General features: G+C 39.7%; 1 protein-coding gene across 4 annotated transcripts in view; it reads right to left on the bottom strand.

Annotated features, from left to right (window-relative positions):
* Nucleotides 1-10: 10 nt before the first annotated feature.
* Nucleotides 11-25,148, bottom strand: part of sp3a (sp3a transcription factor) — a 25,850-nt gene continuing 712 nt past the window's right edge. For 2 of the 4 annotated variants that reach the window (XM_061880018.1, XM_061880017.1), the window contains exons 3-7: nucleotides 18,335-18,409; nucleotides 10,012-11,254; nucleotides 7,947-8,133; nucleotides 7,639-7,835; nucleotides 11-1,350 (exon numbers count right to left, since the gene is read on the bottom strand). In XM_061880018.1, the coding sequence (XP_061736002.1) occupies nucleotides 1,058-1,350; nucleotides 7,639-7,835; nucleotides 7,947-8,133; nucleotides 10,012-11,254; nucleotides 18,335-18,409 (1,995 nt within the window). In that variant the 3' untranslated portion in view covers nucleotides 11-1,057. The remainder of the gene's footprint in view (nucleotides 1,351-7,638; nucleotides 7,836-7,946; nucleotides 8,134-10,011; nucleotides 11,255-18,334; nucleotides 18,410-25,148) is intronic. The other 2 variants (XM_061880020.1, XM_061880019.1) reach the window with 1 other exon arrangement.

The following is a 25,148-nucleotide window of genomic DNA, read 5'->3' as shown; positions in this document are numbered from 1 at the left end:
AAAAAGGCCATTTAACAAGGAAAGGATGATTCTTATAAAAAGCCACAAATACATTTGCAAACACATATAAACAATAGTTCACTACAAAATGCGAGTGATGAGCACAGTGCTGTTAAAACATTTTTAAGTACCACGATTGAAACATCTACACCCTTGACTCCTAAACTGTACTGATTGTTATTTTTACTGTCGTGATGGGAAATATTACATATATATATATATATATAAAATAAAAGTAACAAAACAAATCAACACGGTTAATGACTTTACAGTAGCAAGTATCATGCTAGTGCGGTTGCTCTTTACAGCTTTTGGTCCATCCATGAAGATTTTTTTTTAATAACCCCTGCCCCAAAATGACTAAATAGGGGAGAGTTCCTCCACTTGGTCAAACCTCACCCTGAGATTCTAGGAAAATTTGGCAATAATCACCAAAATGGCTTTTTAGGGAAGTCAACCAAAAAGACATTACTGGAACATAAGCAATGTCTTTTGTGAAAAAGCCCAAAACTGTGTAGTCAAAATATCTAAAGATTCCATGATTGATATGTTGGTCGTTTTGAGGAGAAATCAGAATAAAATGATTGATTGCTTTCACCCGGCAAAGTAATAGATTTGGAAGCACTGACTACAGTGGGGTAAATCCATAATATAGCGAGAAAAACAAATACATTTGCATCAAAACCAGTAATTTATGCGGGTAAAATTAGCTCTGTGGTGAAATCTAGTCTTTGCTCACAGAAAAGGGAACAAGGACATAAAGTGAAGGTAAGAAAAGGTGAAAAACACATTAACAAAGTTGATTGAGGACATCCTATACTCGCAACTAGACAATGTTGTACAAAATAAGGCATATCCTTGTGTAATTACTGCAATGTCTCTTTATATTATCATCGCCACTATTTTTGCACAGTGGACAAGATGTACTATTTCCATGTTAAAATATATATATTTATATATATATTCTTTTCTTTATTGTCTTCAAAATTGTGATAAAAATGCAGACAGGAGGAGTTTACGAGAACGCTGTCACATGAGTTTGTGAGGGGACCGTCAATCACTCCATGACTTGGCTCGCTGCTAAAGTGGTGACGAGCTGCAGAGGGATCTCAGCGTTGGCCAATATGTCCTGGGCATTGCTCACGCCCTGCTGGATGTTGGTAAGGATGAGTGTGGTCCCGCCCGGCGTGGTGATGATGCTGTCTGAAGACCCTGCCGATTCCACAGAGGTTACCACTGCGCTCACAGAGTTTACCCCTTTTTTGTTCTGGTGAGTTTTGATGTGCTTGGCCAAATGGTCGCTTCTCATGAAGCGCTTGGAACATTCCGGGCACACAAACTTCTTCTCGCCTGCCGGTGCCAGAAAAAAAAGGTATTATTTTATGCACTAAGAAAAGATTATTATTTTTGAGTAAATTGTTTCACATATCAAACAACAAGTGAAGAGAAAATACACATAAAACACATGTCTATACTTAGTTATTTAAAAATGGACCATTTTCAGTTCCATTGAGCAATATGCTGACCAGAGGAGCCCAAATATATAGACTATTGCACCAATATACAGGCAAAAAGATGAAGGGAAATATTTGTGTCAATTAAAGCCTCCTGAAATAAAGCTGGATTGGCACCCAACTGTGAAAATAAGTAGGTTTTCCCCCACAAAAGGCATGTACCACAAATAGCAAGATATGTGAATAATAGGGATACTATTATTCTATTAGTTGTAATTAAATGGTACAGTGGTACGTCAACTTGGTTACTAGTGGTCTCTTGGATTTTTTTCATGCTTTAAAGGGGAACTGCACAGTTTTGGGAATTTTTTAAATACTAAAGAGTCTAATGGAGCCTATTGGTGTCGCTCTATACTGCCTATAAACCCTTAAAAACATCCAAACACCCCCTTTAAGGTTTTATAAATGCACTGTAAGTATATATGTAATGTAGTAACAGGCACATTTATAATAATATTTACGCGTTTGGATTATTCTAAGCATACATGGCGCATTAAATTAAAAAACTCATCACAACTTTTGCTTTTTTTTCCCCACATCATGCGTGCCAACAAAAATAATAAAACATAACTTACTTTGCAATGTCTGCGGTCACTTATAGAATCTTGCTATATTCCCGTTTGGATAAAGAATGACTCACAATCCTCGCGAAGAAAAGTGGGGTGAGATCAAGTGTCTTTGTGTTATTCTCACCTTTTCCGGGTCTAAATTGGGTGTCAAAATGTACATTGTTGTTCTTCCTATATCCAGTCGGTAGGCATGATTTATAATATACAATAAACTTTCACAAGCAAAGGAAGCAGCTCACCACTCGATGTACACCTAGGCACACACGCTATAGTTTGTCTGCGTTAGCGCTTATAATAACGATATCACTAATACTTGGTTAATATTCAAGTCACAAAATGTAAATAGAGTATTATTGGTGTTTTTGTGATGCTTGGGTTTTATGGGTGGAATAGAGGACCTCTTTATTGGCTCCAATGTATCGTATTTCCTTGAATTGCTGCCGGGTATATAGTATGCGCCTGCCTAGAATTACTGCCGGGTCAAACCTGTTTCGCAAAATAATTAGCGCATGCTTAGCATTACCGTCGGCTCAGGATTAACGCCGGGTCAAACTTGTTTCGCAAAATATTATTTTTATTAGCGCATGTCTAGAATTTCCGCCGGGTCAAACTCGTTTCGCAAAATAATTAGCATATGTGTAGAATTTCCGCCGGGTCAAACTCGTCACGTCACAAGTGACACTTCCCCTGTTATCATTTTCAAAATGGAGGAGGCTGATTTCAATCATTTGAAATCGCATAAAGGGAAGAATTTTAAGAGCTATTCAGTAGTATTTAAGGTCTCAGCTATTGAATATGCTAAAAAGAACAGTAAGCAGCTATGTTTTATTAATATACCGTAGCTGCGTGTGTCAAATATGAGTCATTAAAGGACTCCCGCCTCCTGGTGGTAGAGGGCGCTAGATATCCTTCTTGCGACTACTTTCCTGCAGAAGAAGTGACAACAAGTGTCGTGATATGTGCTGGGAATGGATATGACGTGGGGGGTGCACGACAGACCTTTTAGGATGTAACACCACTACTCTTATGCTGGCTATGTAAACAACCGAGCTGAAATAAAGCATGTTCCAGTCATAAATACCCAGTGTATTATTTATAAAATAACACTTCATGGTGGCAGCGGTGGGATAAAGAGATCACCCACGGAGCAGAACGAGATGGGGAGTTGTCCGAGGATAATTCTGTCGTCGCCCGCACTACACGTGAGGATCCGAGCTAACTGATAGCAGCAGTCTGCAAGTCGGGAGCAACCCAAACGAGAGTGCGCTATGGCTACACAACTACCGGCCATGAACTGGACCAGCAAGAGTGAGCAGCGTGTGCTTATTTTTTTCCTCTCGCTTGCACTTTGAACATAGAGGATTACATATCTTGGACTACTAGCATGGACTTCATTTATAAGTAAAGGTAAGACCATAATAACGTTTTTATAATTAAATGTGCTTTTCATGATGGTATACTTACATCATACTAAAATTTTTAAGTGCAAGCCTAAATTTACCGCATGCCGTTGGTGAGCGCCGGAGTGAGAAGAGGTTTTAAATTAATTAGCGCCCCGGCGGCAATTCAAGGAAATACGGTGTTAAAATTGATTTTTTTTTTTTTAAATACATCCATCGCCAGGACTTTTATAATGATTGTGAACGATAGGCGAAATTGCCCCAAAAAGTTCAGTCCTCCCAAACATCATTTGAGTTATGTGCCTTCCGACCGCTAATCGATGAATGCCACGATAAACCCCGTAGGATCCGCCCAGAAACATTCGGTATTACTCACTAGCATTATCGTATAGCTTTGTTACTCAAACTGTGGTACAGGCTCCATCATGCGGTATGCCCAAAAAAAATCACTTTTTGAAAGTACTGTTTTATTTTCCTATATTCAAACAATGCGTTGGTGTTCAAACTGTGTCAATTGACTGATTGAACTTTTTATTAGGACATTGCACAGTACAGTACATATTCCGTACAATTGACCACTAAATGGTAAGACCCAAATAATTTTTTCAACTTGTTTAAGTCAGGGTCCACGTTAATCAATTCATGGTAATGTGACAGTGGCCAAAATATTAAATATATTTATATTAATGTTGGTCATTAAGATAGTACCCGGAAAGCCAAGTTTATCTAAGGTGGTATTTGGTGAAAAACGTTTGAGAACCAATGGCTTATAATAATAATAATAAGAATAATAATGGATTAGATTTATATCGCGCTTTTCTATTGTTAGATACTCAAAGCGCTCACGGAGAAGTGGGAACCCATCATTCATTCACACCTGGTGGTGGTAAGCTATATATGTAGCCACAGCTGCCCTGGGGTAGACTGACGGAAGCGTGGCTGCCAGTTTTCGCCTACGGCCTCTCCGACCACCACCAATCATTCATTCATCATTCATTCACCAGTGTGAGCGGCACCGGGGGCAAAGGGTGAAGTGTCCTGCCCAAGGACACAACGGCAGCAATTTGGATGTCAATAGGTGGGAAGCGAACCTGCAACCCTCAGGTTTCTGGCACGGCCGCTCTACCCACTACGCCATGCCGCCCCTTATAGCAGGAGATCGAAATAACTAAGTTTTCCAACCATTGTAAACCATCAGCAGCAGTCCAGTTTCCACAACTAAGTTGCCGCCAGAGTCGGCAACGTCTTTGATGGCGCCGCAAAAGGCTTACTCCTACACCCACGTCCCGGCTTCTTGCACACGCCTGAAGCAGCTCTGGGAGTCCCAAACCAACGGTGACTCTGGTCATGCTGCAGCCCAGCCTAGTGTGGTACTAACCCTCCCAGCAAATCATCTGAAAAGTGTCCACTTTCCTATGTTACTGATTGTTGGAGGTAGCATAACTTAAAATAACTGCTTTTTAAACGCTGCTATCCCAGCCTTATTGACCAGTCTTCCCTCTTCTGTACCTTGGCTCACTGTACATTAGAGCTGTTAACCACAAACCGATGTGACCGGATATCCGGTTTGAGCCCCCTCAATCAATACAGATGTAAACACAAACCAATTATCGTACCAAACTCGAAATCAGATGACATGTTTTGTCTTTAAAACGACATAAGAGCCAGTGTTGTCCGTGAAAAGAGTCACGCTTACGTAACTGGAGACAAGAATAAATGTAGGCACATGGTCCGGGTGTCGGGCAAGACTAGTAATTAGTAGACCGTTTATCTCTAAAACAACGCGCAAGTCACGACTGTCCACAACATAAGATAGGGAACGTCAACGCCGCGGACCGTCACCGTACTGTGCCGTCCGTCGATATTGCAACATCCCCATTAGCGGCGGCACAAACAGATTCCCAGTTTGGCTTTATTTATTTCACCAAATTCAACATTCTTATACAAACAGCCTCAGTCTTGGTGTCTTGATCTCTTTTCCAGCAACTTTCCTTTCCCTTTATAACTTCACAACACACGTCACTTCTCTCTCTTGTCCCGAAAGTCCCCCCCCACTCTAGCCCTTGGCTGGAACCCATAGGCGTCTGTGACGACACCGACCTGACTTGACTCGTGTAAGAGGAATACATTGCCTTTTTACTTCATAAAATATATTCGGGAATATATGTTGTGTTTTAAAAAATAAAAATTTTTGGAATGTGCTTTTTAATATTTGAAGATGAAGGTTATTGTTATTCCTGTGATATTCAACTGATCAGTTGTCTAAGAAGACGTTTGGCTTCTCATCAGAGTAGTTTCATGCTCACAGACTTAGCTTGGACAGATCTAGTCTGAGCGCTTGGTGCCAAGCTCCTAACTGTTTATCCTCTAACAAGAGGAGTGAATGCTTATGTTCTCTTGTGCTGTAAAAAAGAATGTGTCCATCAAAATATGTTAACCATAGAATCAAATTGTGCATAAACCGCATCAAATCTTATTGACTCGTTCGTACGCTAAACCAGGGGTCACCAACGCGGTGCCCGCGGGCACCAGGTCGCCCGTAAGGACCAGATGAGTCGCCCGCTGGCCTGTTCTAAAAATAACTCAAATAGCAGCACTTACCAGTGAGCTGCCTCTATTTTTTAAATTGTATTTACTAGCAAGCTGGTCTCGCTTTGATCGACATTTTTAATTCTAAGAGAGACCAAACTCAAATAGAATTTGAAAATCTAAGAAAATATTTTAAAGACTTAGACTTCACTTGTTTAAATAAATTCATTTATTTTTTTACTTTGCTTTTTATAACTTTCAGAAAGACAATTTTAGGGAAAAAATACAACCTGAAAAATGATTTTAGCATTTTTAAACACATATTCCTTTTTACCTGTTGTTCAAGTAAATTTATTTTTTTTATTGTAAAGAATAATAAATACATTTTAATTTAATTCTTCATTTTAGCTTCTGTTTTTTCAACGAAGAATATTTGTGAAATATTTCTTCAAACTTATGATTAAAATTCAAAAAAATTATTCTGGCAAATCTAGAAAATCTGTAGAATCAAATTTAAATCTTACTTCAAAGTCTTTTGAATTTCTTTTAAAATTGTTCTGGAAAATCTAGAAGGAATAATGATTTGTCTTTGTTAGAAATATAGCTTGGTCCAATTTGTAATATATTCTAACAAAGTGCAGATTGGATTTTAACCTATTTAAAACATGTCATAAAAAATATATATTTATTGTGAGAAATCCTTAAGATGGTCAGTGTTTCCACAAAGATAAATATCATTAATTATTAATAATAACATAGAGTTAAAGAGCAAATTGGCTAGTACTGGCAATTTATTTAAGTGTGTATCAAACTGGTAGCCCTTCGCATTAATCAATACCCAAGAAGTAGCTCTTGGTTTCAAAAAGGTTGGTGACCCCTGCACTAAATCGTATTGCATTGAATCGTTCATACACTAAATTGAATCACATCAAATCGTTCATACACTAAATTGAATCATTCCGTTTTTTCAAAGAAATCGTTTTTGTATCTCATCGTAACCTATGTATCAAGATGCGAATCGAATCGACCATCACAAAGAAATTCACATCTCTACTTTACATGTTTGATCTATAGAGACAGCAAGATGACACTAAAGAGACCACTTCTGACAACAAAGCTTTCTTACCATGAATTGATTAACGTGGACCCCGACTTAAACAAGTTGAAAAACTTATTGGGGTGTTACCATTTAGTGGTCAATTCTACGGAATATGTACAGAACTGTGCAATCTACTAATAAAAGTATCAATCAATCAAAACCAAAAAGTTTTTCAAACTCCTTTTCAGTCCATTAAAAGATGTAAACACTTTACATAATTATTATGAGATTAGTTCAAGACTACGGTTTGTAATATATTATGTAATACTAGTCTATTTCTTAACTACAATTTTTTTAAAGGCATGTTACATGTTAAAATTGTGTTGTTTTATTTAAAAAAATGTCAATGGGTGGCACTGATTCGAAATAAAAGTGTTTTGAGTTACAAACTCGGTCATAGAACCGATGTTGATGAACCAATCTAGTAACTAAACTGCAATGGTCAGTACAAGTTGGCAATTATCACAATGCCCGCAGAAGTTTAATTTCAAATGTACTTGACATATGAATACAATTAACTGGGGCACCTGTGTGTGTTCTCCTATGTCTCTGCAGCTCATCACTGCGCGTGAACCTCTTCCCGCAGTACATCCAGCTGCAGACGAAAGGACGCTCCCCTGAATGCCAGCGCAGGTGTGCTCGCAGGTGTGACGTCTTTCCATACACTTTCCCGCAGCCTGCAATGTGGCAGACGTGCTGCTTCTTCTTCCCTATAGTGGGCGCTCTGCAAAACATATTGGCACAATGAGTATTGGGTGACATTTATGCATAATGCAGTACTCACTCTCAGTGGGCTTGAGTGTCGGGGTGCTGAATTTATATTAAGATAACTCACCTTCCGACAGAATCTTTGCAGTTTGGGCAAGTGCACGCCACTCTGCGCAGCCTCTTGCCCTCCTGGCCCAATTGGTCGTCCTCGTCCACGAGCCTGACATGAAGATGGGACAGATCGCTGGGGTTTAGGGTGGAGTCGGCGCTAAGCTGCCACTCTCCTGAGTCGGGTTCCTCTTTTATTCGTATGTCTGTTTCACACACAAAAAATTAAAATAAATTAACTGTAGACACGAAAAAATGTATTGTTCGACATTTGCCGAGAAGAGAATATGAGGCACTTTTTTAAGTCACGTTTTCCATGATTCTATAATTAAGCCTAATAAGTACCAAGATGATTTTGAAGAAGAAACAAACGTACGTTAACATCTGCTCAGGTTACGTGAAAGGAGCTAAGAGAGGTTGTGACCTCTATTAACTAATACAAATTAAAAATTGAAACTATGAGTTCTGGATTCATTGTATTTCTGAAAAAACACCAGAAGTAATTTAGGGATGTAACAATAAACAATATTAAGTATAACCGTATTAAAACTCCAAATGCTTTAACATTTGGAAGTAACATAACATTTTAAAGTAAAATTATTGAAAAACCGTGATTAATAACTGCACTTTGATGAACTCACGGACTGGCTGGCACCATTTCGCTAGCTTAAATGTGAACATGAAAACGAGAGACTTTAATGTCTTTCTACATTAAGAAAGGACATACCCCAATTTAAATTTATAGAAACACATTGCTGTCCGAGCAACTAAGACATTCAATTGTGTAAATTGATCCTAAAAGCTGTGATTGCTTAGAACAGAGTGATCGTTCTGTACACGAGACCTGAGGTGTTTTTACGGTGTGTTCAAGAATCAGTGAACAGAGAACAACACCCTCCAGAAATAAGAAATAATAATAATAATAGATTTTATTTATTGCACACTTTTCATTTAAATAAAACTCAAAGTGTTACAGTACAAACCAATATTTACAATGATAAAATATTAACCATTAAAACAGAAAAATTACTAAGACTAAAACTGTAAAGCAGTGGTCCCCAACCTTTTTGTAGCTGCTGACCGGTCAACGCTTGATAATTCGTCCTGCGGCCCGGCGGGGATTCTTTTTTTTTTTTTGTCATGAAAAAGGGAGGTTTTTATGGGTTGGTGCACTAATTGTAAGTGTATCTTGTGTTTTTTATGTTGATTTGATAAAAAAAATTTAAAAAATAAATTAAATTCAAAAAAATAATAATAATAATAAAATAATTCTTCTGCGGCCCGGTACAAATCGAGCCCGGATGTTGGGGACCAGTGCTGTAAATAAAAGAAAAACAGAAAACCTGGGGGGAAATTTTTTTCCAACAATGTGTCTATTTTAGTGATTTAATTAAAAACTAACTTGCCCAAAAGATTGTGTGTGTGTGTGTATAAGTACCATTTGAGCACATTTAACAGTTAATTTAACACTACATCCCCAATCACATGTTAACAGTTATGTACTATCTGCATTGCAAACGGCAGAGCTATTGTGAATTAGTGAATAGTATTTATATAGCGCTTTTCTCTAGTGACTCAAAGCGCTTTACATAGTGAAACCCAATATCTAAGTTACATTTAAACCAGTGTGGGTGGCACTGGGAGCAGGTGGGTAAAGTGTCTTGCCCAAGGACACAACGGCAGTGACTAGGATGGCAGAAGTGGGGATCGAACCTGGAACCCTCAAGTTTCTGGCACGGCCACTATACCAACCGAGCTATACCGCTAAACATATGACATCCACATTGCACGATATATACATACATATATATATATATATATATATATATATATATATACCAAATACATATCAAAATGTAATTGCGAGGGAGTGAGCATGTTGCAAGTTTGAAGTTTTAGTTTATGTGATGAAATGTGTCAATAATCATAAATAAGTGACGAGGAGTGTTCGTGTTACAGTGACTATGACTCAGCTCCACAAAGTTTTAATAACAAGAACTATTGTGCTGAGTTGGTTAGGTTCATTGGGAAAATCGTGTAAATGTTAATTTTGTATTGTTATAAAAATACAATAAATAGTTTACCTCCTGGGAGCGTGTGTCCTTCCTGCTGTGCCACTGAGTTGACTGTCACTGTTTGCAGGTTGGGGATCTGCCCAGTGCCCATGCTGACTGGACTGGAACCCAGTGAAAGGGTCTGGACTGGAGCCAGCGTTATCTGCTGAGGCTGAGTGGTGGGAAGCTGAAGGTTTTGTAGGCTTTGCACACCTTGCACCTGGAATGTCTGCCACTGTATCTGACCTGACGGGGTAACTGTCTGGGCTTGGATGATAAAAGTCCCAGGGTTGATCAGCTGCAGATTTTGCATGCCCTGGCTGCCCGTGGCTACCGACTGCATCACCTGCCCATTGATGGTCTGCAGTGGCACCTGCTGCAGCTGGACAATGGGCTGAGAAGACGACACTTGGATGTTTTGCTCTTGGTGGGTCTGTTGGATAAAGCCTTCTTGGAGGCTAGCTGTGGCGTTGGACTGCTGTGTTGCCACCGATGACAACGAGGCGCCCTGTGTCAGCAGATGTGCGCCACTCGATGGGTTATGTAGCTGGGAGGAAGACGTCGGCACAAAGAGTTCCGCATTTGCGTCATTTACCGCTTGTGAAAGGTGATCGTCCGTCTTCGCCTGGTTCACTGAAGCGGTCCCAGGTTGGTTCGCCATGATTAACTGACCATCAGCGGTGATGCCTGTTGCTATGGTCTGGGCTCCTGAGAGGCCGAGTGCGTCCAAGTCTATACTGTTAATAGGAACAAAAGTGATGTTCCCCGGCAAACCCATAGGCACATTAGTAACAACCTGACCCTGGTTGTTGAAGGTGGAGCTGCCAATAGAAATCCCCTGCATCTGCTGGACATCCCCAGCATGTGATATGAGGCTCTGGGTGTTTGTAAAGATGTTTGCAGTTGATGTCACGCTGAGACTCTGGCCACCATCAGGCAAGACCTGAATCTGCCCAGTGGCATCCTGACTCAGAGTCGCCCCTTCAATGCTAGTGGTGGCAAAGCTCAGCTGTCCGTCTGAAGTCTGAATCTGAGGAATTACTTGGTACTGAACGTTAGGCACTGAATTGGCGGAGGACGTGTCGTTTCCTGATGACACAAAGATCGGCTGACTTTGCAAGTTCTGGAGAGGAAGAACGTACTGTCCATTTGATGTTAATATTCCTTGGCCTTGGATCTGTATCATCCCAGAATCGCTCTTTGCTGCTGTGGTGGGAGTTAACACCTCCCATTTATCAGACACAGTAAGCTGTGGAGATGTCTGATCTGTAGTCTAAAATAGAAAATTATAGATGTTACACACATGGAAGTATTTACAACAAATCACTAGGACTTAAGTGATTAAACATTAGAAAGCACTCATTAAAAAGGCAATTTATGGCCAGCTATGTAAGCGTATTTTACACTTCAAACAAGCAGAATATTGTTATCTTAAGTGGTTGTTTTCATCTGTGTGGTTCTGTTAGTTGGTTGCTTTGTTTGCAGCCTTCTGTTTACAGTTTGTAATATTGCGATCTGTAAATCATATAATGGAAAGGCATTCTTACAAAGACTATCCTCCCATTAAATTTAGGTAAAAACATAAATATAACATCCCCAAAAATAATTTTGAATGGGAAAATTTTAAAGCATGTTATTTATACAATACATTTTGAGGCCAACAAAGATCCAATGTGCTAATAAGGAAGACGTAGAGTTAAAAAAAAAAAAAACAAGCTCTACACTTTAGATGGAGGAACTTGTGACAAGTGGGTTGAAAAGACAAACAGAATCACTTAAGTAATCAACAATACAACAGAATGCACATTGGCATGGTCTTACAGTCACGTAAGTGCACACTTAAATAGATAGAGCGCTAGTGCTTCAGTCGTGCTCTAAGGCCTGTGCATCAATGATAAGCAACTGCGCATAAACTTGAGTACGGAAAAGTTTGTTCCACTTCGAGCTGCACTGCATTTTTGATAGGACGCTTGACAGTTACACGTTTGAATTTTAGTCATAACAAGGAAGTAACATCTCTCTGTTGACTAATCAATGGACAGCACTGCCTGGCTCCAGGTTTAAACAACCACTTGTACAAATAAAGCACTTCAAGGGACCGTATCATTCGTTTGCCTACATTTAAAATATTCCAATGTTTTCTACATAACATGTAATGGTGGTTCTTTGATCAGCATTTTGCAATCCTTAAATTAAAGGGGAATTGCACCTTTTGGGGGAATTTATGCGAGGCAAGAACACACGTCTTGTTTTTACGATTTTAAATATGATAAAAAAACGCTTGAAACCTTGAGCGAATGGGAGTCACCGTGGTAGCCTTTTAAGGCCTTTAAAAACAACTTTAAAACCCTTCAGTAACGTTTTATATACACAGTGCAAGTCTATATATAATGTAGTAACAGACACCTTCCTTCATAACAATATGTAATATGTACAATAATTAATGTATTTTGATATTTTTAATAATTTCTGAGACTGATTTATTCAGCGCTCTGATTTCTGTTTCCATTGCAGCGCACACCTGACTTTTGGAAAAATGTGTCATCCTACTTCTAAAAGTGTGTTTTTAAATCATGGCAGACACGGTAACAAACAACGACAACTATTTTTGGACAAATGAGGATTTACAATCCCATACTTTTGAAGCTAAATATATGCTGCTTATAGAATCGAGCACGAAGGAAGAGTGAGACGTTGGAGCAGACGGAAGTCGCGAGAGGGGGATGAAAGCCATTTTGACACTATAAATATGGAACTCGGAGACAAGCTATTTTGAAATAAATGGATTGCTTACCCAAAATAACAGGAAACGTCACCGGCCAGCTGGAGAGGACGAGTGAGTCACTTTAATATCGATCATGATACGAGCAGCTTGCCATGCTTGTTAGGACAACTACAGTACAACTAGATACGCTGGCTGGCTCGCTCAGCTGTGTACAAACAAAACATCAAATGTGGGCTGATACTTTACATCCATCCATCCATCCATTTTCTACCACTTATTCCCTTTGGGGTCGCGGGGGGCGCTGGGGCCTATCTCAGCTACCTCATACTTTACAGATACTGTAATATGATTGTTCCTTATTTTCAGTAAGCACAAATTGCTGTCGTATCGCAGTGTTGTGGATTACAACTTCAAACGCGCTTTGTGTTGTTGCATAAGTTAGCTTATTTCTTGCCGTTGTTAGCTTTTACGGCTAATACCAAGGCATGCAGATGTTTTCGTACGATAGAAAAAGAGCTCCTCAGTGTTTGCTCTTACAATAACATTGTCGCTACAGCTTAGTTATTATACACGGGTTACGGAACGTAAAATTAAGTATTGTTGACGTTCTTTTAAAAGTGATTTAGAGGTAGAATTGATTGCTCCCATTAGCTCATTGCTAGCCAGCTAGAACGAGCCAACTTTTGTTGGAAAGTGAGAAAAACAAAAACTTTTAGTCTTCTTGTCTCTCATAATGATTATGAACAATAGGTAAAATTCCCCAAAAAGGTCAGTTCCCCTTAAAAGCCCCTTTCTTCAGAATATGCTGTTTTGTGGGTGGTCTTGTTTATTTGCCAAGTCCCTCCTCCAGGCCAACACGTCTCATCAGCCATGTTGTAGTTTTTAGAGCTTCCATATTCGAGTCTACTGACAGATATAATTTAAAACTATACGCAAAAAAAGGTTTCTTAAGAAATGACAACAGTGGAGAATTTTACCATGCTTATGCATGTGCATGTTTGAGCCAGTCTGCCCCACAACAAGAGGATATAGAAAAAGAAGGAACTTATTGACTACAATGTCGGACTATAGCTGAATAAAAATGGCGGGCTTGCACAAAGCTCTACCATGTATGGATATAGTTGCTGATGTAATTATGGCAAATACGTCATAATTTTCTTGAATTCCTAACAGCAAAAGTGTTTTATTGCTACCCTCCCCTTGCCTTCATTGTTTGGATTTAAATTCTCAGGAGTTATCGGGATCCCAAATAAAACAAAAACAGGTTTCATCAGGTAAGAAAAGATGGTTTTGAATTTGTTGTAAATAAAAACAAAACATATCAAGTGTAAGTCCTTCTGGGATAAATGCATTTAGGGGTTAACACAAGGCCACTATCAGCCGTTTAATAACTGCATGTCCATTTAATCAATAGTAGTACAGTCAATTCTGTTTAGCAAAATATATTATAATTATTGACTCAGTTGGTCATTACACAAATGAAAACATACCAGCTGCAGCTGTCAATTATTGTTTTTAGCATCAAAATATAACGGTTGTACATTAATGGCAAATTGACATTGCGTTTGCTACAGGCAGGACTTCTCAGACAGGATTTCCCACACTTACAGCCCCAAGGGAAGTTTAAGTATTGAATTTGAGTTTATTTGGAACATGCATACAACATGATACATCACGATTTCCAGTTTCTCTTTTCAACATGTTTGAAAAGGAGTAGGAAGAAGCAGAGCTTATTTAATCCTACCCCTTTTCTTTTACATAACAGTTGCTAAAACTTTTGTTCACTTTCTGTTCTCAGTTTATTCACAATGTACTCCATAAGTAATTACAATAAAAATAAATGAAAAAATAATAATTGGTGAAGTAAGTTATGGTTATAAACACTTTAAGTTTGAAGAGTTTCTTGAAGTGGATCATATTAGTACATTGTTTTATTGCTTTGCTTAATCCGTTCCATGACTTAATTCCACATACTGATATACTGAAGGTCTTAAGTATTGTACGTGCGTACAAATGTTTTAAAATTAAATTTTTCTCTAAGATTATATTTCTCCTCTTTTTTTGAGAAGAATTGTTGTATATTCTTGGGTAGCAGGTTATAGTTTGCTTTGTGTATAAAGTATTAGTATTAGGGGTGTAACAATTCTTTTTAAAAACAATCTAATTTAATTCAGAATGTTTGGTTGCCGATATGATTCAGGGAAAATATATTTTTTTCAGAACGATACGATCTTAAACAATTCAGTGTGTTGTAATCCATTTCAGTAACTTTTTAGCAAACAAAATTCAACCACTGTGAATGTGAATCAAATACTGGATAGTGGACATTACATTTGAAGTTTCCAATATTCCTATTATTTCTTGTAAGGGAATTAGGTATAAATGAACTATGGATACAAGCAAGTAGACAATTAATGGCCAATGCATTAACATCTAATTTGAATAAAGTGCAACCAACAACCAGTCGCTAAAACTTGCTCCGCTGTCACTTCCGTTGTGTCGGTCGAGTCTTTTGTGGCTTAAAGTTGCGTTGTGGCTTTATATTATTGGTTTGTGTCGTTTGTATTCGTCATGTCTTCTGCAATCGTTCTGTAGCTAAATTATTTTGTGTTGCAATGTATGATATTGTCTTGTGACGTTTGCTTTTCTTATGACATTTCTCAACAACCGGAGGAATTCGCTATTTTTGTTTGTTAATGATGCCAGACGGGCAGACAGAATTAATTAACATCTTTATCCAGGGTTTTCACCTAAACTGCCAAGACACCAGTGGTGGTGGGGGCATGTTTAGGGGCGTGGTCACCATGACGTGATCAACTAATTTATATCATTTGCTACAATGATATGATTTTCTTTAAAAAGGCTCAAAAGATGTATACATACATTTAAAACAAATGTGTTATTATCAATTAGTATCAACATTTAATTTGTTGTTTTGCCATATGTTTTCAAATGATGATTTTTGTACAATGTACTTCGTAATTATTTTTTCAAGTGTTTACAGACATTCAATGACTTTTTTTTAAATTATTATTTAAAGAACAACCAACAAGTCTAGCATTTCTTTTGGTGGTAAAGAATGTACTCGTGTTTAGAAACTTTAACTTCTGATGAAAGAAGAGAGCTGCAGCGAGCATGACGTCATACTTGCTTCGTGCTGTTGCTCTAGTTCAGGGGCCGGCAACCCAAAATATTGAAAGAGCTAAATTGGAACAAAAATACCCCCACCCAAAAAAAGAAGAAAAAAAAAAGCCTGGCGCCGCAAAAAATTGAAAGCCTTACATCCATCCATTTTCTACCGCTTATTCCCTTTTGGGGTCGCGGGTGGTGCTGGCGCCTATCTCAGCTACAATCGGGCGGAAGGCGAGGTACACCCTGGACAAGTCGCCACCTCATCGCAGGCCCAACCCAGACAGACAACATTCACACTCACATTCACACACTAGGGACCATTTAGTGTTGCAAAAGCGTTATAATAAAGACAACACATAATGCAAGTATCCATATTAGCCTACTATCAAAAAAACTGTCGCAGGCTGACGCCAATCTTTGCTGACAGAAATGTTGAAATGTAATATTTATTCTACACATTTTTACAAGATTGGAAAACATTAGTAAAACAGAGTCTTTTTAGAGGGTGAGATAACTCTTGGAAGTTACAGGCTAAAAATTGCCAAAGGTATATATGTGTATCCAAGTTAAGCAAATATAAATTAAATACACAGAGAACATAAATAAAATAAATTAAATTAGCTCAAATGTAGCTACAAACAAGGCATAATGATGCAATATGTACGTACAGCTAGCCAAAATAGCAAGCTAGCATCGATTAGCTTGCAGGCATGCAGTGACCAAATATGCCTGATTAGCACTCCACGCAAGACAATAACATCAACAAAGCTCACCTTTGTGCATTCACGCACAACATAAAAAAAGCAGTGGCATAAAACACATTTTTCTCTGGCAGTGCATGTAATCAAACTATGGTGAATTCAAGTACCGGCAAAGTTAGAAGAACAAAATGGCGCTCGCCAAATACTCATCAGTGAAGCATGTTTAATACAAACAGTGGGATTCTTAACAAATAGGAAGGTTTGTGCTATTTTTGTCCTCCTACAGAAAAAATATTAAAACTAAAACTTTATATCTTCTATCTTTTTCCATTTTCATAAATTTTTGTAAAAGGGCGGCGCTAAAGAGCTGCATGCGGCTTTCGAGCCGTGGGTTGCCGACCCCAGCTTTAGTTGGACTTTTTCTTGTTCAAAGCAGCCACTGTCCTATTAATAGTTGCAAATGTTGTAGATAGCTGTCCGCAGGTATATCTGTAATATATTTAAAAAACATATCCACATCACAGACATGCTGACAACACTCCAGACAATAGTGTGCATTTTGTTCATACAGTATGCGGTTTGGGTAGTCTGTGACTGAAAGGTGATTGGCGGAGAGTGAGGTGGTGTTGTGTGTCCGTAGTGAAGTGAATTATACTTTTATAGCGCTTTTCTCTAGTGACTCAAAGTGCTTTTACATAGTGAAACCCCTTATCTAAATTACATTATTTTTTATTTTTTTAAACCAGTGTGGTTGGCAAGTGGGTGAAGTGTCTTGCACAAGGACACAACAGCTGTGACTAGAATGGCAGAAACAGGGATTGAACTTAGAACCCACGGGTTGCTGGCACGGCCGCTCTACCAACCGAGCTACGCCGCCCCACAAGAGGTAAAACCTGTTGGAATTGCGCCGTTTGTGTCATAAAAGGTAAAAATAGCGTCTGACTTTGAGTGATTGCTTCTAGGGCCTTTAATATATTGTATTACTTTAATATTAATTTTATATTACAACTTATTTTCAAGATGTGGCAGTAATAAAAATGCAGTGGCGGCACGCCACATTCAATTACATACGGACATCCTACAGGTTTCCCCAGGATTTCCACTATATACGTGGTCAATTTGACATCAATATACAAACCCAAAAGAACGTGTGCACAAAAGTGTATATATATATATATATATATATATATATATATATATATATATATATATATATATATATATATATATATATATATATATATATATATATATTTGTATGTGGTTATAATGTATATATATTTGTATGTGGTTATAGTGTGTATATATTTTCTCATTCTGTTTTGCACACTCTTAGTTATGTTCATAGTGTCATGTACATAGTGTATATACCCCCCCACCCTCATTTTTTTGTATATATTGTTTTTCAAATCACCTGACATGTATACTGTGTATATGAACACAATTTATCATTTTTTTTACGTAATTTCTTATATACATGTTACAGGTTATATATCTTATTATTGAACGTATCAAATGTGATGAATATTTATGGTCCACAATGGAAACAAGCCTTTTGGCTTTTTGTGCCATCCATTTGCCTTTTTAAAGCATTACATGGATTCAATTCTTTAAGATGTCAATAAACTGCTCAATCAATGAATGAATGAATCAATCTTACTTTACAGACGCCCCTTATTAAGTGTCCTGACAGTGTGAGTGTGCATGCCAAGCGCTACTGTGGTAAATAACTGCCTTATGATTGGGGTCACATGATGTGAGGCTTCTAAGGACTCTACCAGAGGGTCTGACTTACCACATCAGCGGCAGTCAGCTCTGGTGCCTTAGTGCAGGTGGTTGCAAGCAGGTCGAGGGGTGATGACTCAATGTCCTGCACCCCATGAGCAAGTTCAAGGGGGAGAAATTGAGTGGCCATTAGCCAAATAAAGTATGTGTTGCCCAAGTTTTGCAACATGAAAGTTGCACGCACATGTTGACCTCCACAGACATCATTCACCTAATGTTTACAAATGCTTGAGATTTCAGGCGGCATACTTGCCAACCATCCATATTTTCCCGGGAGAGTCCCGAATTTCAGTGACCCTCCCTAAAATCTCCCGGGGCAACCATTCTCAAAATTTCTCCCGATTTCCACCCGGACAACAATATTGGGGGCGTACCTTTAGCGTCCTCTCAACCTGAAACCTTCACCCTTTAACGGCCGCATGCTGTCCTCAGTCACGTCTGCTATTCCTCCATATAAACAGCGTGCCGGCCCGGTCACATTTCATCTATGGCTTTTGGAACTCAGTGCACACACAACCACCTATCTGGATTCCATAAGAGATTCGATAAGGAATTGGTTCGATGAGGATTTCTTTAATGACATCGATGATTTTTTAACAAACATCGTCCCTATCCTCTTCCTTTTATTTCTTTATTTTACATACATATATATTAGGGGTGTAACAGTACACAAATATTTCGGTTCGGTACATACCTCGGTTCAGAAGTCACGGTTCGGTTCATTTTCGATACAGTAAGAAAACAACAAAATATAATTTTTGGGGTTATTTATTTACAAAATTTTCTAAATCTTCCACCAAAAATATTTTTTTAGTAGAATATTTGATGTGAAATAATCGGAACCTTGGAAAGGTCAATAATCCATAATAGCATTGATTTTGATTCAAAATTATGTTTTGAGCAATGACAGTTTGAAAGAAAAAAAAACAGCTTTGTTTTATTAGTCAACGTTGCAACTTTTTCTAAATTACATTTAGCTTTCAAGTTTTTTTATTTCACTTTTGTTTATGTTTTATTTTAAAAGTATTTTTACAATGTACCGTGAGCCTTTAAAACATTAGCTGTGGGCCGCAAATGGCTTCCGGGGCACACTTTTGACACCCCTGCTATAGATAATAAAAAATAAAATCTGATAAATCTATGGATAAAAAGCAGAGCCTGGCGACGCATGCGCGTTTATCATAACTCTCTCGCTCTCTCTGTCTCTGCCCCTCCCTCATGAATGTTGCTGCGCACACAATTTGTTTTGTCTTTAACCCCTTCTTAACCCTGAACGTATATTGAAAATACACGCAACCCTAACTTAAAATGCCGCAGATTTGAGGCATTTAAGAAACTCCACCCGGACAGCCCCACAAAAGAGGACATATCCGGTGAAAAGAGGAGGTATGGTCAGTCTATCGTAGCCCGGTCGCTGTTAGCATGCCGTGTGTTGTGCCTCGGTGTGCATTGTTTACACAACGCTGCAGAGAAGCACACGCTGCTTAATATGTCCGTGTGGAAAGTCGTTCGGTACACCTCCGAACCGAACCCCCCATACCGAAACGGTTCAATACAAATACACATACTGTTACACCCCTATTTTATATGTATATATATATATATATATATATATATATATATATATAGAGCTGTAATTCACTGAAATTGAAGTATTTCTTATATATATATATATATATACATATACACATAGCTGTAATTCACTGAAATTAAAGTATTTATTTTATATATATATATATATATATATATATATATTTCCATATGTTTCCAGTGAGGGTTAGACTCCGCCAAGGCTGTCCTTTGTCCCCAATTCTGTTCATAACTTTTATGGACAGAATTTCTAGGCGCAGTCAGGGCGTTGAGGGGATCTGGTTTGGTGGCTGCAGGGTTAGGTCTCTGCTTTTTGCAGATGATGTGGTCCTGATGGCTTCATCTGGCCAGGATCTTCAGCTCTCACTGAATCGGTTCACAGCAGAGTGTGAAGAGACTGTGATGAAAATCAGCACCTCCAAGTCCAAGTCCATGGTTCTCGCCTGGGAAAGGGTGGAATGCCATCTCCAGGTTGGGGAGGAGATCTTGTCAAGTTCAAGTACCTGGGAGTCTTGTTCACGAGTGAGGGAAGAGTGGATGGTGAGATTGACAGGCTTGATCGGTGCGGCGTCTTCAGTAATGTGGCCGCTGTATCCGTTGTGGTGAAGAAGGAGCTGAGCCGGAAGGCAAAGCTCTCAATTTGCCGGTCGATCTACATTCCCATCCTCACCTATGGTCATAGTCTGGGCTTCTCTGCTTCGGCTGCTGCCCCCGCGACCCAACTTCGGATAAGCGGAAGAAAACGGATGGATAGATATATTTATTGTATATACAAACCCCGTTTCCATATGAGTTGGGAAATTGTGTTAGATGTAAATATAAACAGAATACAATGATTTGCAAATCATTTTCAACCCATATTCAGTTGAATATGCTACAAAGACAACATATTTGATGTTCAAACTGATACTTTTTTTTTTTTTGGCAAATAAACATTAACTTTAGAATTTGATGCCAGCAACATGTGACAAAGAAGTTGAGAAAGGTGGCAAAAAATACTGATAAAGTTGAGAAATTCTCTTCAAACACTTATTTGGAACATCCCACAGGTGTGCAGGCTAATTGGGAACAGGTGGGTGCCATGATTGGGTATAAAAGCAGCTTCCATGAAATGCTAAGTAATTCACAAACAAGGATGGGGCGGGGGTCACCAATGTGTAAGCAAATTGTCAAACAGTTTTAGAACAACATTTTTCAACGAGCTATTGCAAGGAATTTAGGGGTTTTACCATCTACGGTCCGTAAAATCATCAAAAGGTTCAAGAATCTGGAGAAATCACTGCACGTAAGCAATGATTTTACGGACCGTTGATCCCTCAGGGGGAACTGCATCAAAAACAGACAGTGTGTAAAGGAAATCACCACATGGGCTCAGGAACACTTCAGAAAACAACTGTCAGTAACTACAGTTGGTCGCTACATCTGTAAGTGCAAGTTAAAACTCTGCTATGCAAAGCCAAACCCATTTATCAACAACACCAAGGAACGCCTCTGGCTTCGCTGGACCCGAGCTCATCTAAGATGAGCTGATGCAAAGTGGAAAGGTGTTTTGTGGTCTGACGAGTCCACATTTTAAATTATATTTGGAAACAGAGGACGTGGTGTCCTCCAGAACAAAGAGAAAATAAACATTCGGATTGTTATGGGCGCAAAGTTGAAAAGCCAGCATCTGTGATGGTATGGGGGTGTATTAGTGCCCAAGGCATAGGTAACTTACACATCTGTGAAGGCACCATTAATGCTGAAAGGTCCATACAGGTTTTGGAGCAACATATGTTGTCATCCAAGCAACGTTATGATGGACGCCCCTGCTTATTTCAGCAAGACAATGCCAAGCCACGTGTTACAACAGCGTGGCTTCATAGTAAAAGAGTGCGGCTACTTTCCTGGCCCGCCTGCAGTCCAGACCTGTCTCCCATCGAAAATGTGTGGCGCATTATGAAGCGTAAAATACGACAGCGGAGACCCCGGACTGTTGAAGGACTGAAGCTCTACATAAAACAAGAATGGGAAAGAATTCCACTTTCAATGCTTCAACAATTAGTTTCCTCAGTTCCCAAACGTTTGAATGTTGTTAAAAGAAAAGGTGATGTAACACAGTGGTGAACATGCCCTTTCCCAACTACTTTGGCACGTGTTGCAGCCATGAAATTCTAAGTTACCGTATTTCCTTGAATAGCCGCCGGGGCGCTAATTAATTTAAAAACCTCTTCTCACTCCTGCGCTTATTCAAGGCATGCGGTAAAAGTAAGCAGGCGCTAATAATTTTAAAACCTCTTCTCACCCCTGCGCTTACCAATGGCATGCAGTAAAAAATTGTGGACTACTGCTCTACAACATGTCATCGCACCCACCTTTACACCATGCTATCTGCGTGCCGGCCGGACGCATGCATTTCGCTGCTTCTCATACGAGATTGCAATGCATACTTGGTCAACAGCCACACCTTTTACACTGATGGTTGTGATATTAACAACTTTAACACTCTTACTAATATGCGCCACACTCTGTGAACCCACACCAAACACATTTCTGGAGAACATCGGCTCTGTAACACATTATAAACGCAACATAACAACTACCCACAATGCCATGCATCCATGACTGTTGGCTATATTATACACGCGCCTCCAACCCCGCCCACCTCAACCGACGCACGGAGAGGGGTTTGGTGCTAGCAGGGTGTAAAATATAGTCGGTAAGAGTCATGTATGCATTGCATTCTGGGTAAGTGTTATGTTGCGTTTATAATGTGTTACAGAGCCGATGTTCTCCAGAAATGTGTTTGTTATTCTTGTTTGGTGTGGGTTCACAGTAGGGATGCACCGAAATGAAAATTTGTGGCCGAAGCCGAATAAAATTTAAACGCTTGGCCGAAGGCCGAATACCGAATAATGAATGCAGTTTTTCACAATTTTTTTTATATTGCATAAATAGCCTAGAATAAATATTTACACGTTTTTCAAATAAAGTAATTTTTTATTGAATATTGAATTTTTTTTTATAGTCCAGTAGCCTTTGCTTTTCAAAAAAAGCACAACGTTTTTCATTTATATTAGGCCTTCAAACAAAACATGAATTCCAAAAAAAAAATTAAAGTGCATTAAAGTGGATAAACCCACAACAAATGAATTATTGTCCTTTTGGCAAAAGTCTGCTTAGTCACAGTAGATATGCTAATAATGTAAACAGAAGGCTCAAGTAAATCTCAATTTAGTGTGTGCTTATAACCTCTTACACTTATACAGGTAGCCTGTGGGTTCTTCCGAGGATGTTGTAGTCGTAATGATTTGTGCAGTCCTCTGAGACATTTGTGATTTGGGGCTATATAAAAATTGATTGATTGATTGACAACAGGCTAATAATGTAAACAGAGGACCCACTAAATCTCAATAAGTGTGTGCGTGTAACCTCATACACTTATACAGGTACACAACATATCCCAACGTCACCGCGTCACTGCACATTGGTTGATTGCGTCACCGCATCAAAAAATTGCGTCACACGCCACTATTCGGCCTTGTTTTTAACTCATTCCACCGAAGGCCGAATGTGGCTTTTTTTGCCATATTCGGCCGAATATATTCGGTTACCGATTAATTGGTGCATCCTTAGTTCACAGTGTGTGGCGCATATTAGTAAGAGTGTTAAAGTTGTTTTATATCACAACCATCAGTGTGATCTGTATGGCTGTGGAACAAGAAACCTGGTTTACACATAGCAAAAGCTTTGACTCGGCGGTAAAAGTAAGCATGCGCTTATAAATTTGGGGAGCAGGTTTGACCCAGCAGTAATTCAAGGCAAGCGGCTATTCAAGGAAATGCAGTAATTATTATTTGCCGGATAGTCGAACCTCGGATTCAGGAGGAACAGTGTGGTTTTCGTCCTGGTCGTGGAACTGTGGACCAGCTCTATACTCTCGGCAGGGTTCTTGAGGGTGCATGGGAGTTTGCCCAACCAGTCTACAGGTGCTTTGTGGACTTGGAGAAGGCATTCGACCGTGTCCCTAGGGAAGTCCTGTGGGGAGTGCTCAGAGAGTATGGGGCATCGGACTGTCTTATTGTGGCGGTCTGCTCCCTGTACGATCAGTGCCAGAGCTTGGTCCGCATTGCCGGCAGTAAGTCGAACACATTTCCAGTGAGGGTTGGACTCCGCCAAGACTGCCCTTTGTCACCGATTCTGTTCATAACTTTTATGGACAGAATTTCTAGGCGCAGTCAAGGCGTTGAGGGGTTCCGGTTTGGTAACCGCGGGATTAGGTCTCTGCTTTTTGCAGACGATGTGGTTCTGATGGCTTCATCTGACCGGGATCTTCAGCTCTCACTGGATCGGTTTGCAGCCGAGTGTGAAGCGACCGGAATGAGAATCAGCACCTCCAAGTCCGAGTCCATGGTTCTCGCCCGGAAAATGGTGGAATGCCATCTCCGGGTTGGGGAGGAGACCCTGCCCCAAGTGGAGGAGTTCAAGTACCTAGGAGTCTTGTTCACGAGTGAGGGAAGAGTGGATCGTGAGATCGACAGGCGGATCGGTGCGGCGTCTTCAGTAACGCGGACGTTGTACCGATCCGTTGTGGTGAAGAAGGAGCTGAGCCGGAAGGCAAAGCTCTCAATTTACCGGTCGATATACGTTCCCATCCTCACCTATGGTCATGAGCTTTGGGTCATAACCGAAAGGATAAGGTCACGGGTAAAAGCGGCCGAAATGAGTTTCCTCCGCCGGGTGGCGGGGCTCTCCCTTAGAGATAGGGTGAGAAGCTCTGCCATCCGGGAGGAACTCAAAGTAAAGCCGCTGCTCCTCCAAATCGAGAGGAGCCAGATGAGGTGGTTCGGGCATCTGGTCAGGATGCCACCCGAACGCCTCCCTAGGGAGGTGTTTAGGGCACGTCCAGCTGGTAGGAGGCCACGGGGAAGACCCAGGACACGTTGGGAGGACTATGTCTCCCGGCTGGCCTGGGAACGCCTCGGGAAGAGCTAGACGAAGTGGCTGGGGAAAGGGAAGTCTGGGCTTCCCTGCTTAGGCTGCTGCCCCCGCGACCCGACCTCGGATAAGCGGAAGAAGATGGATGGATGGATTATTTGCAAAAGAAAATAAAGTTTATGAGTTTGAACATCAGATATCTTGTCTTAGTGTGCATTCAATTGAATATGGGTTGAAAATGATTTGCAAATCATTGTATTCTGTTTATATTTACATCTAACACCATTTCCCAACTCATATGGAGACGGGGTTTGTAT

Source organism: Nerophis ophidion, linkage group LG19, assembly GCF_033978795.1.
Source record: "Nerophis ophidion isolate RoL-2023_Sa linkage group LG19, RoL_Noph_v1.0, whole genome shotgun sequence".
NCBI lineage: Eukaryota > Metazoa > Chordata > Actinopteri > Syngnathiformes > Syngnathidae > Nerophis > Nerophis ophidion.
This window is presented reverse-complemented; position numbering and strand designations above follow the sequence as displayed.